At 40.6% G+C, this 14,461-nt stretch overlaps 1 protein-coding gene across 1 annotated transcript; it reads right to left on the bottom strand.

Moving 5' to 3' along the window:
* Nucleotides 1-3,395: 3,395 nt before the first annotated feature.
* LOC102925169 (C-type lectin domain family 4 member A-like) lies at nucleotides 3,396-14,233 on the bottom strand. The gene is made up of 6 exons (XM_076567915.1): nucleotides 13,131-14,233; nucleotides 11,889-12,005; nucleotides 8,717-8,818; nucleotides 6,067-6,212; nucleotides 5,078-5,190; nucleotides 3,396-3,912 (listed from the first exon to the last, which is right to left on the bottom strand). The coding sequence occupies exons 1-6, from the start codon at nucleotides 13,150-13,152 to the stop codon at nucleotides 3,771-3,773; spliced, it is 642 nt and encodes a 213-aa protein (XP_076424030.1). The 5' UTR covers nucleotides 13,153-14,233; the 3' UTR covers nucleotides 3,396-3,770.
* Nucleotides 14,234-14,461: the final 228 nt, after the last annotated feature.

Raw genomic sequence — 14,461 nt, 5'->3', positions numbered from 1 at the left:
ACCCTCCCACCTATGCATGGGTAACCTCCTCACTCTAAACAGGTGTTCTACTCTGTAGGCAAAGTTTTCTTGTCCTGACTGCCAGTCCCCAAATAACAGACAGCCACTTCCTAAATAACTGACTTGGGGACTTAATACAAATTATAAATGCTCCACCAATAGCTCAGGCTTGTTAATAACTAACTTTTACAACTTCACCCATTTCTATTAATCTATGTGCTTCCCTGAGGCCCATGGCTTTTTACCTCTGTCCCATTTTGTGTTCAACTCATTCTTCTGGAGACTCCTCTGATTCCACCCTTCCTCATTCCATCATTATCAGGTCAGCTTTACCACCTAAATTTATCTTGTTAAGATATTGGTCAGTCAGTTTGTTTATTGAACCAATCATACTGACATATCTTCACAGTGTACAAAACGATTATACCACATCACTCTTCACACTGCATAGGTGTCCTCCAACTCTGCACAGATGCCCTCCTCACTCTGCACAGGTGTGATCCTTACCCTTCTGAATACCCAGTTCCTCCATCAGGACCCTCTCCTCCCCTTTTCCAGTTCTGACTCCCCACAGGAAATGACCTAATGAGTTGATACTCTCCTCACAATGCTGGAGCACAGACTCCCTACAAGTGACCATTCCACATCATAGCTGCCCCCTCACCTCTCAGGCTCTGAAGTCTCACACCAGACTGTTGCTTGTAGACTCTCTCTTGAATCCAGACACTTTCTCACCAGCATGCTGACATTCCCTCACTGCTTGGGCTCCAGTTCTGCTGTCAGGCCAGCCCTCAGCACTGTTACACTGACCCAGGTCCAGATCATTGCTTCCCCACACCTGACCCTTCCATAGACACCTGCCTTGCCCTCCCTACACCATTCTTTATTCAGTAAGTTACTAAGTAACTGAAGTACTCCAAGGAAAGAAACAAGATATGACAGAATATGAACTCCTGTGTAATTATTAAACCAATTGACTATTTCCATGGTGATAAATATACCTACACACCACTTCATTCCAGTCACAGATGTTCAGGGGTCTTACCTTCTCAGCAAAATATATTTCTAAAGCTATCATATATCACATACAATATTAACATCATGCACAATATTCAAGTGGCTTAAACAACAAATATTTCTCATTTGTGTATGTCCTAAGGGTTTGGCTATGGGTCACTGAAATGCTGGTCATCTTCTTCATACATATATCAATTAGGAACCAGAATCATAGAGAATCACAGCTTCTTTTAAGTTGAATGTGTAGTATCCTCCTGTATTTAGATAATCAGATTTATTCTCATCCTATGGGCCAGTGAAAGTGACCTGGACAAATCAGTCAATTAGGGTTGACAACATACTCTATATAAAGGAAGATGGGTCAAAGGCTTTAAAGCAGTCCTTTTACAGAGGAGTATGAAAGTACTTGGGAACCAGCATAGCATCTACACCCTTTACTGTTTACTCAGGAGATATATGTTATTGAGTTTTAAAATGGAGCATTAGTCCCAGTGATAGAAAAGAAGATAACATTGCAACACGGGCAGAAAATACCAAAAACTTGCCAGGAGATGGCTCAGCGATTAAGAGCACTGGCTGTTCTTCCAAATGTCCTGAGTTCAATTCTCAGTGACCACATGGTGGTCTCTACTGGCAGAAAGCCACACATGCAGATAGAGCTCTTATACACATAAAATTAATAAATAAAATACTCAAAAGTGTGCTTCATTTATCTCTGGTATTGAACTAAATTAGTGTCATATGGGTTGAATGTTGGGTGTCTGTCATGTAGTTTCTCTGGACTTTTACCCAGTTCATAGGCTGTTACCTCTCTAATTCTTTGGGATCCCTGAAGCTATTGGGAAGTCTGTTTTATCATGGTAGGCCATGATGCTTTATGCTGCTCAGTTTTCTCATAGTTCACGCTAACAAGACAATTTTTGTTGGGAACTCACCATTTCAGAAACACTGACCATGTTATTAAAGTGGGGAACCTTTGAGCCATGAGATGCTCACCCTGGCAGGGAAGTGATGTAGAAGACAGAGTTCACTCTCTTATCAAACAAACACTCACACCTATATAATGAACCCTGGTAAATCTCTGAATATCAGAGCTCAGATGAGTGCCCCCGATTGTCTTATTCTGTATAATGCCAATCATTAACATTCTGGAAAATGATGCACGTGTGGGGTCAATGGAAGTTAACTATTTAGGACCCTCCCTGACCTCGCCTGGTATGTCCCTCCCATTTCTGCTCTGTATCTTTCTACATAACAAATCTATAATCCTAATAGAGCAGAATAATTACTTCAGTGTGTCATCCTGCAACTTATAAATCCGCAGTTATCATGGGGTCCAGGGACACGGCAGACAGATGACTTGAAGTAATGGCATCCTTGGGAACTCCTGAACTTGAAGCTTGAGTCTGAAATGAGGGAAGTCTCGTCAAGGCAAGGCTTGAACTTGTAGAACAATTTAATTCGTAAATGAAAGGTTTGCAGCTATGGATAACCAGAACAGCCATAAGAAACATTTTGAGAATGGCTGAGGAAATACAGGCAATGTCACGTACCATATCAGAAAAGAAATGTTAAGTATTTTCTAAGAGTGATAATGGTATAGTTTTTTGTGCAATGACAATTTCAGATGATATATACTGAAATATTGACTTTCGTCTTATGTATCAAACTAACTCTCAAATGCCCTATCAAATAACATGTGCATATGTATGCATATACACACATATATATCAAATTATCAAATAGTCAACAATCATCATTATAGATGGTAGTTATATGAGTATTGATATTACCAAAGTCAACTTCTGTTTCAAAATATTTGTGACAAGAAGTTGAAAAGGCTTCTAAAGTGTTAAGCAGCATACAGGCTCCATGGGATATGTGAGTCTCTTCACGTCCATCCACAGGGCAGAGGCTGCCCATAATGTGACATGCACCAACCTGAGACACCAAAAATCATGGGGGTTCCAGTAGAAGGTTGGCTATCATCTTCTTAAACTGCTGTTGATGAAGATAACCCAGCCCAGGATCAGCCACCATTAGAGGCCCACATCAGCCTCACGGCACCCACAGCACCTGACACACTAGCCATGGGGACCAAGATCCTGAAAGGTTCCTAATAGTGCAGGTATTGGGGGACACGAGAAAATGCTGAAGGAAGGGCACAAACTGCCAGAGAAAATATGAGTAAGCACTGAAGATCAAAGTGACAATAGGTAACAATGTCACCCTGTCTGTCTGAATTTGCTTAAGAAGATCTTAAATGTTCTAACACCACACACACACAAACAGACAACTAGGTTAGGTAATAGAGGGTGTTGTTAACCTGATTGTGGTATCCACTGCCCAATGCATTTACATATCAAATCAAGACAATGTAATGTAAATATACATGATTTATTTGTCAATTATACATCAATAAATTCAAATCAGAAGAACATAGAGAAATTGGTAGAGGCTCCACACCATAAAATTCTATCATCAAATTAGACTTTAGGAATCTAAGAATGGACATAGAGGCTGGAGTGCTTCCACATATTCACAAAGGATCCTGTAGAGTCTCTGGTATATGGGAAATTCTCATTATATAAAGAATAAAGGATGAATAAATAACTATATAAGAGGACCAGTATTATCATATGGATAACTGTTGGCTGCCTGCCTAAATTTCTAAATTTCCACAAGAAGGTCTTTCCAGGTGTCTGTGTAATGCTGGATAAAAATGCAATCCATGTCTATGGAGAATGCTTGATTCATAAGTATATTTTCTTCATCTGACAAACTGACATCTGTTCACCACTGCAAGGGACATCATTCCAGCCCCAACTAGAATATTGATGATTTATTATAACGCATTGTTCATTGTCATTGTCGGGGTCACATGGTTGCCAGAACCTGGAAGGGAGGAAAGAGCATCAGGGTGTTTCCCACAGTGATGCTGGGAAAGAGAAAACAAGAGTAAGCAAGAAGAGGATGCGGTGGGAATTTGTGGAAAGCAGATTCAGGTGTGTACAAACCAACCATTCTACACTACCCATGTCTGACATGTCCCTGGAAAACAGGGTCCACTGCACTCAATATTCTCTTAACTTGTTACTTAACTGTTCTCTCAGAACACATCAGAGAGATTAATTCATCCCTAGATCTTGGTATCCGGGACTGTCATTCCATGTGCTTATTTATTGCTGAAAAGGTCTCTCCATAGTCTCGTGTTTTAATAAATTTTTTTCCATTTTACAACTCTTTTTTTAGAAACTGAAAAATTATTTAAAATATCTAGATAATCTACATATTTCTATCATCTGGGACAAGAAATCTTCAATTCCTACTTTTCTTCTCTGAAGACTGAGAATGAGAATAACATTACTACCTATATCTCACAACAGAAATCAGGATAGAATATGGGAACATACTAAGATATTAGAGTTTTTAAATAATTATATGAATATAACACATAACAATATCAGAATGTGGGCTTTTGATTATGAAAAATAATTAGTGATGGTCTTGACATTAATTTTTATTATAAATATGTTAATGAAAGTTGGAGAGATAGCTCAGAAATTAAATGTGCTTGTGCTTTTCCAAAAAATGTGAGAGATCTGTTCCAAGCACACATATTGGCACATTCATACCACAAGTGACCCTAGACCCAGAGAATCCAACACCCTCTCCTGGGCACCATGGGCACCAACATACACATGGCACACACTCACAGAGAGACACAGATGTACACACAAACAAAAATAAATTAAATCCTATGGTTAAATATATAGAGAGACTGAAACATAATAAAACCCACCATGATGTAGCACCTTGGTTGGGTGCCCTGGGTACTTATCATGCTACACTCTTCAAAATCAGTTTCCTCATCTCTCCTGGAATATCAGTGACATGTGTCTCACAGGACTCCTTGATGAGGAAATGGGGATAAAGTAACTCCATCCCCAGCACTCACACCAGGAGTGAGTTCTTTTAGTTTCATAATCAACAGCTGTAACACCCTAAAGTCTTCTCATGCTACAGGACCCAGGACTCCTCTAGGTAACTCTGGACTCACGTGGCACTTTCATTGTATGGTGTCTGATCAACCCAGCGCCACTGTCGGTGACCTGAATCTGAAAGGCCAATATAATAAGCAGCTTGAGAATCCAGGATCTTGGTGATGAAATCCTAAGAGGAAAGAAAGATAAAGCATTCAGCCTGGATGGAGTGCTTCTTTTTCTGTTATAGAATTTTTATAAGATCTTTTGAAAATTATTTTAACTATACAAAATTTTAGGTCCAATATGATGCACCTATGCAAATACATAATAATCAAATCCTAGTTCATTTCTCTAGGCCCTTAAATAGTTCTCAAATTATAGATAAATACACAATAATTATACCTTTTAGAGGTACACTGTGACACTTTGACTGACTTTTTTCTGGTCACACAGAGATGAGAAGACAAAGAAAGGATCAAGGAACAGAGGAGCCATCCCCACCCCAGGAGTGCCATCTTCTCTGGCTGACCAGGACACAAAGTCATCACTCAGAGGCCTGATTTCCATGACACTGGAAACAATCTCAGACTTACTCCCCTCTTTTCTTCCCCAACACCATTCTTGAATGTTGTGCATGAGAGAATTTAGCAGATTTAAGCATTCTCCATTCACAACTTCAGATATTTCATTTCTGATGGTTGGCTGTGACTCTCCTGATTTGATCCCCTTTCCCTAGTCAGCTCTGCGCCCTCCTCTGTTAGGCAGCGGGTACTACAGGAAGCATTAGAGTACTGTAATCACACACTGCTCTTTCAAGCAGAAACATTTCATCCTTCCCTCCACCCTCAGGCATTGCATTTCTGTTGCTATGGTTCCTTGTGGGTTGTTCAGCTTCACTGAAGCAGGGGCAAGGTGTAGAAAGCCAAGGCTGAAGCAACCTTTCCAGCTTCCTGATGGAAAGGCTTCTGCCACATCAGCAACACCCATGTCAACAAAACTCCCTCCTAATAAAAAGAGGCAGAGAGCAGGCCAGGCCCAGGCCCCACTCTCTCCCAGGATGCACCTGCTCTTCCTCGCTGTGGATCACCATCAGATGAGCACCCATGCTGGAACACTTCTCCTCACTCTCTCTCCAAGATGCCTCATCAGTGGAAATGAAGTAGCAGTGGGAACTAAATGGCTTCCAATCCTTTGGGCAACAGCTCCAGACTTTGTGGGAAGAAGGAAATGTAAGTGCAATGTCATAGAGTCATTTTAAAAGCTGCTTGATGTGAAGACCACATGGAAGCTGGGACTCTGGACTCTCTGTCAGGTGCCAAGAAACCCCAGTCTACCACTGTCGACACCAATGTCAGGGCCCCTTTATCCTAACGGGTTGCCATCAGGAAAACTGAGTGTATAGAACCCTCAGATGCCCAAGACATAATGCAAAACATTCTGGGTCTCCAAAGAATAGAACTCATCATACCAAGAACCAGAAAGTTCTCATATTACATAAATATATACATATTTACACATGAAAACAATAGATGCCACTAACCAAGGCAGCAAAATTTCAGAGTTAGCAGACATTTTTAATTAGTGATGATAAAAGTGGTAGTCAATGTATTATAACAAGCAAGATAATTAATTATAGGTTTAATCTAAAAACTTTAATACCCATGATATTTTTATTTTCAGGATGGAAATAAAAAGATTCTGGAAAAGGTTTTAAAAATATGTAAACCAACTCTGTGAGTTCAAGGCCAGCCTGGGCTACAGAGCAAGATGGAAGACAGGCACCAAAACTACATAGAGAAACCCTAACTCAGAAAAATATATATATATGTAAACCATGAACAGAAAAAGATGTAAAGAGCTGAGTGGAAATTTTATATCTAAAACACATATTTTAAGTATTCCAGGATGTTAATTGCATCTTGAAGGCAACAGAGATATCAGTGAACCCTCAAGGAAAAAAAAAGTGAAATGAAACAAAAAAATAAAGTCTCATGTAATAACCCTAAATATCTACAAATGAATGAAGTCCTCATAGAAATTCCAAGATTCTTCATAAGATAAATGAACAAAACAATCTCAAAATTTATAAAGAGAGCACAAAAAAACTGGATAGCCAAAGCAACCATGAAGAAAAAAGAATGATGTTGGAGGTATATCCAAACCTGACTTCAGGCTACACTATAGAGCATGGTACCACAACAAAAGTACACACATTGATCAATGAACACAAAAGAGAACCACAAACATGAACCCACACAGCTACAGCCACAGGACTTTTCACTAGAAATACATATCTGAGGAAGATAGGCTCTTCAACAAACTGTGCTGTGAAAACTAGGTACCGATGTGCAGAAGAATGAAGCTAGATCCATAGCCATTCTGTGTAAAAATTGACTCTAAAATAGAGTCTGAATGGATTAAACACCTTACTTTGAGGTTTGGAACCCTGAAGTTGTTACAAAAAAAGTAAAGACAACATTTCAACATGTGGGCATAGGCAAGGACTCCCTGAATAGGACTACAGGCTTCTTTACAGCAAAGAATATAGTGAGCAAAGAGAGAGAGATCTGCTGAGAAAAGCAGGAACCCCAGACAAGCTCAAATGGTCTAAAGAAACAAGTGTTTCCAAAAGGTATCTTGTCAAAGACAATAAACAAACTGCCTATTTAGGGCCAGATGGTGTATTCCAAAGACATCTCAATTACAGATGTCAAAGACAGTCGAGAATCTTTACTTACTCAGGGGCAAACTGATGGATAGCGTTAAGCACTTCCCTCTCTTTCCTAAACCTAAACAATACACATTCATCTGTCCACCTTCCAACTTAGTTTACTAGAAAAACAAATTCTCTATTTAAATCTTGAGTAAATTACACTTTGTAGACACTGAAACTGAGAAAAACACAAGAACATACACAGACCAGCATAAGAACACTCACAAACACACACACACACACACACACACACACACACACACTTATGAAAACACTTGAGGGACTACAGAAATAGCTCAGTGGTTAAGAGTGTGTACTGCTCTCACAGAGGACTTGAGTTCAGTTCCCAGCACCCAGAGCCTGTGACTCACAACCACATCTAACTCCAGCTCCAGGGATCTGACCCCCTCTTCTGCCTCTGCAGACACTGCACTCATGTACACCAACCCACACACAGGCATGTGCATGTATACATGTATTAATTAAAAATGAAATCTTAAACACACACCATTGAGCATGACTCCCTGGAGATGCTCACATTCACACCAGCAGATTTGCTTTATTCTTTCTGGAGCTCCTTTCTGTTTATAATAAAATTCTACTCAGTCCAGTATTACTTCTCCCTCTCTGAAACTCTTCTTTGTTGACACTAGGCTGCCACACAATTCCAATTATGCCTGATGGGAGACCTCTAAAAAGGACTCCACAGGCAGCTGGTACAGAGTGTGTGGTATTAAGTCATGTTCCCATAGTGCCCATTGCTGATGGAGCTACCCCAGAATCTTGTTGGAAATACTGGTTTTAAGCACATTAAGTTTTGTTTTTTTTTTTTTTTTGGTTTTTCGAGACAGGGTTTCTCTGTATAGCTTTGCGCCTTTCTTGGAACTCACTTGGTAGCCCAGGCTGGCCTCGAACTCACAGAGATCCACCTGCCTCTGCCTCCCGAGTGCTGGGATTAAAGGCGTGCGCCACCACCGCCCAGCTGCACATTAAGTTTTACCTTTCAAGAGTGAATGCTGTTTTGTACACACCAACTCAGTGTAATTCAGTTCTTTTATGATTTCTTTTTCATCAAGAAGCTGACAATATTTTTTAGACAAAGCTGTAAAACAAAATAAAAACAATTCATTTTCCTGGTAGTGCTAAGACTTGACTTTTTACTTTCACTTTGTTACATTCTTTGTAGAAACGAAATGTATAAATGTCCAATTACCCGAGTAGTTAGAGCCAGCCTGGGGAAGATTCCCCATCACCACAGAGTGTGATGGCTTTGGCCCCAGCACTTGAGAATTAGAATAAGATATAGAAAAAGAATCAGGTCATCCTTACCATACAAGTTAGTAGAGTTGGTTGGTTGGTTTTACTAGTTAGTTGGTTGGCTTAGTTAGTTGATTACTTAGTTAGTTCATTACTAGTCTGGGCTACATGAGACCCTACCACAATAAAGACAATTTTCCACCGGGCGCTGGTATTGCACGCCTTTAATACCAGCACTCAGGAGGCAGAGCCAGGCGGATCTCTGTGAGTTCGAGGCCAGCCTGGGCTACCAAGTGAGTTCCAGGAAAGGCACAAAGCTACACAGAGAAACCCTGTCTCAAAAAACAAAACAAAAACAAAAAAAAAAGACAATTTTCCATTACTCCACAGTCAAGATTACCCTACTCCTAGTGATTTATGACCACAGATATTTTTCAGGAAGAGCTGGAAGGACAGGACAGAACCATGACCTGGGGACTCTTCAACAATTAATGGAGGGTACTATAAAGACTACATCTTAGGTGATAAGTTCTATTCAGTATGTGAGCACCCCAGGAAATGAGGTGAGAGATGAGCTAATTCAGAGCAGTTCCAGGTTACCTGAGCACGGAAATAAAAGCCTGACACTGATCAAAAGGTCTTTGTTTTCATCCTCTTCTTTCCTGTATCTCCCTCCACCCCAGCTGGCTCTGACTTCCCAGTGTCCCCACACTATCACAGATTCCTAACTTAAAACTAACTCACCTTTCCTAGAGAATTTGTCTTTCTTCTCTTCCTCATCTCCCACTTGTTCCTGGAGTCTCTAGATTCTGGCTTTCCCTTCTGCTCATTTACCAAGCATTTCTGAACTAGATGTCAATGGCTCCTCATTTAGTGATCAGTCATCTTCCTGTGGGACTTCTCACATTTCCCTGCCCACTTCTCTTCCTCCTTAACTGTTGGGAGACAGTGGCTCCCTCTGGTTTTGCCTGGTCCTGTTTGCTGCTGTTTCCTGTCTTTCCTACCTTTTTCCTTCTACACCCACCTCTCTTAAAACGGAACATTGCACTCAGTTCCTTCTGCATCTCTCTTTCTCCTCCAAATTCCTCTTCCTTAGTGATATTCATTGTCCTGGGTTGTTGGGGTAGGGGTGGGGAGTAGAAGTGGTTGCTTTGTTTTTCAGTCTGTTTTTGTTATCTGCTGCCTATAAGCAAAGGTCTTCTAAAATGTACACCTCTTCCCTAAAACATGTTAGTATGCATCAACTAAACTCTGCATCTGAGATTTAGGTGAACAAACAAAATTAAATCATCATATTCCAACCCAAACCTCCTGCTCATCTTTCTCTTCAAATTACTTCATGACTGCTAACTGTGTGAAGTCAGAATATTAAAGTCATACCTCACTCCTCTGTGTCCCTTATTCTCAGCTATCCATATTGACCAAAAAGTCACCTCTTTCTGTCCAAGTTATCTCCTCTCCTGAGCATCACTCACATGATCCTTGGATCAAACCCCTAGCGCTGCTCAGATGGATTCTGAATTAGTGTCCTAATTTCTCCTTCCCTTCGTTTTCACACTCTGTAAGAGCACACTTCTCTAAGTCAGTTTTCATTTTATCATGGCCTGCTTCAGATTCTTCAGTGACTGTGGCATATTTGAAACACTGGACACACTCCTTATCCTTTCCCATGTGAATATCCATTTAGACTATGCCTTTGCAGTTCCCTACTAAAGAAACTGGTCTGTGTCTACATCACCTCATCTGAGCTGCCTTTAAGAGTTCTTTGGCCACTAAAATACACAAAGGCAAATGTGTGTGTGCTCCATGTTGGGCTTGGCTTACTGCCACCATCCATCCTGAAAGTCTGAAGTTGCCATGGGAAGCTGGGTTGTCTGTTACTGATGCAGACTCCATGAGAATGAGTAAGTTCACCTAGGACCATCGGAATCTCCCAAGAGAGACCAGTCTCTGTGAAACCACCAAGCAAGAATAAATAAATAGTTCAATTAACCTACTAAGTTTTAAGTTGGTTAAGAGCTACTAAATAAAATAACATTAGAGAGGATACCTGTGGGATATAGTATGAGCTATATTGTGATCTATGTCCAGTTTTGTCTGCTTCCTACAGTTTCATGCTTAGTTCTCCATGTATCACTATACATTACAGTAATGTACACCTATATTTGTTCCTATTTCCCATGCCTCCACATGTCTAGGACATTGCTGGCACACACAGTTCTAGGTGTCATCAGCTCCAAGCTTTTCTTAGCCCCCTGTGCTTACTTCTTACTTCTCACCTGCACAGCATTTCCCATGCAATTTGATAAGCACTGGTTCACTTGACTGTTCTCTACATTTCCTGAGACTGGGGACTGTTGATCTTTTTGGACTCTCTGATATATGGCCTAATATATTAAATGGATATTATTAATTATTGAATGAATGAATAAACATCTACATAAAATATAGTTTATGCTTTTAATTTTTGATAAATTTCAAAGCCAATCCATAGAGAAATCACCTATTTTCTAAATAGCTTCCAGATCTCACATGATCTGGAACAAACTCCACTGGAGCACTGTCCCTGGAATAGCTCTGACCATCCCTTCTCCATCACCCTGATCATTCAAAAATATAAATATTTGTGCAGCCAATGGATCTGGCTTCTAAATACTGCTGAGGAAATACAGATTCATCCTCAGTACTGGAGCCTAACACAGATGCCCCAGGATTTCACTCTGTGACACCAACAAACACATACTTGCTTCCCAGTGAGATTGAATGACTTTTACAGAAGAGTTATTCTGAAACAGAGAGAAATTCCTAAAGTCATCCATTCCTCCAGAGAGTGTCTGTCTCAGGTTTCTGGGTCACCATCTGTCTAATGAGTCCCTTTCCTACTCTGTGTTATATTCTCCCAGGGGCATACTTACTGATCAGAGCAACTGAGAATAACATTTTCAATAGCAGTAAAAATATTATGAATGAGATGAGGAGCAATTTGGAGAATCTGTGACAACTTTCATGAGTCCTGGTCTTCTTTTGAGGAGCTAAAAGACAAACCAAATTCATGTCTTCAGTTCTGTTCCTATTTCCTCTTCTTTCTCCTATTTTACTCTTTGTGCATGATAAACAATAAAAACATGATGTTTGAAATAATAGGAAAATATAATTGGAAATAATTATATTCCTTATATATTATATTTATATACTATATACATACTATATACATATATAATTTATGTTAATTATAAAAACATTACATTGTACATAAAATCATTCATTCCTGACATTGAGAATGATTGTTCTCAGTCTTTTGGTATGTATCTTTCCTAAAGTTTAAAGCTTTTACATATAAAATACGTATTTTCCATAATTAGAACACCATCAATACAACTTAGTGACCATCATTTTCATTGACATTATATCATGATTTTTTTCCATTATATTTTTATGTTCTATTTTGAGACAGTGACTGGTATGTACCCCAAGTTGACTCCAATTCATTTTGTAGTCCAAGCAGGCCTCAAACTCACAGCAACTCCCCTGTCTCTAACTCCTGAGTTTTGTGATTACAGGCTTGTGCCAGCACAACTGGATGGTAATTTTTCTGTATCATCATGTCTTCTTTATTAGTTTTATTATGATTGCATAGTATTCCATTATATACTTTTAAAGCTTCCAGCTTGCTTCCAACTTCAAATATGCAATAGTCAAGAAGTCACATTTTATGATAAATTCACCACGTTTTCAGTCACCACTTCTAAGAGTTACAATAATTCCCAACCATGGATGAGGTCCTGGGTTCTGTCCCCATCACAGGAGGGAGAGAGCGAAAGAAGATACTCAACACCTGGATGCCAACAGACTATGACATATCACCAGACAGAGGGGAAATCAGTATGTAATGGTTTAGCTTTGAAACAATTTGTTACACATGTATGTATCTGTTTATATGTAAAAAGGATACCATAACATGGGTGGAGGGATTTTCTCTAGATGGCAAAAGACAACACCTTCTCTTCTCCATTGTACAATCCCACAACCTTTCACATCTGCCTACAGGCAACACAGTTGGTTGACACTCCAGTGACCCAGAGGCATGGCCAGTGACTAAGATCATCTTTGTCCTTTACACCATCACTCACTAAGAGCAGCAGAAAATGTTTTCTTACCTGGAGGAGAGTCTGCATCCATGTCTGTGGAATCAAGTTTATTCCTGAGGTTCTTGTTAATATAAATGTTTTCTGAAAACGTGTTGAGAACCTGCCCTCACAAAGTGTATGCCATCCATTCTTTAAAATAGATCCTGAATGAGAAATAAATGTGGCAGCAATTGTCCCGATACCAGCTAGAGATGAGAGGCAGCAACAGACAGCTGCCCTGAGCGTACACCATGAGGTGCAGTCCTCTGACCTGCAAAGGGAGAATCACAGATGGAGAACACACCCAGGATCTGTATACAGTCATAGAGATACCAAGAACTCAATGGGGGAGAGAAGAAAACAGGAAGGAATGGAAAAGAGGAACCAGGCCGTTAGAGAAGTCAAACTCCTCACAGAGTTGAGATTCTGACACTCGGTCTGAGCTGAACTCTACAATAAAGCCTCCATTTCCCATCTTGTGCTGTAATTCCTACTCCCACAACCTGAAGAGCTGCCTCTTAGCCTACCTGAAGCTTTAACACCACACTCAAGTCGCCCCCATGCACAGAAGAGTTCTTCAACACAAAGACACCTAGTATACAACCTAGACTGTCCCACCTCATGGAGACAGTGTCTTCGCCCGGCTCAGTCTCTGGAACCCACACCATCTCTATCTGAGGCATGAATACTCCCCTTAACCTGCCTGTGCTCTGACACCCAGTTCTTCCTCACCCTATCAAGGGTTTCCTCGTTCTCTTGAAAGTCACTGAGTTCCACCTGTGTTTTCCACTCCCACACTCTGTACCTTGCCTGGTCCCTGGAACCCACTCCTGGGTTACACTCTGCAAGAAAGGTCACCTCAGACTGCTGAGTCTCCGGATCCCACCTGACTTGAGCTAACATTGTGCACTGGGGCCCACCCTCACCTCCTCAAGTGCTGAGGTGTCACACCAGGCTGTCCGTGAGGACCCTCTGCTCACTCACTCATTCAGGGTTCTGACATCCACAAGAAGGGGCCTCAAGCATGGATGCCTTCTCCCCATGCTTGAGCTCAGAGGCTCTGTACCTGCCCATTATCAGACACATTGTCACCTCTCAGGCTCTGAAGTTTAACATCAGGCTGCTGCTTGTGAACTTACTCCCCATTCAAGACACATTTCCCCTCACTGCTCAGGACCAATTCAGCTGTCAAGCCAGCCCTCCGCACAGACAGATCATTGCTTCCGCACACCCCACCCTACCATGGATGCCTACCCTGCCTTGTCGTGTATAATACTTTACTCAAAATTGCATTATTTAGTAAGGAAAAGGAATATAGTATTTTTAATGGATACAAGAAGAACAAGAGAATTAGTAGTTCT

Source organism: Peromyscus maniculatus, chromosome 3 (genome assembly GCF_049852395.1).
Source record: "Peromyscus maniculatus bairdii isolate BWxNUB_F1_BW_parent chromosome 3, HU_Pman_BW_mat_3.1, whole genome shotgun sequence".
NCBI classification, from domain to species: Eukaryota; Metazoa; Chordata; class Mammalia; order Rodentia; family Cricetidae; genus Peromyscus; species Peromyscus maniculatus.
This window is presented reverse-complemented; position numbering and strand designations above follow the sequence as displayed.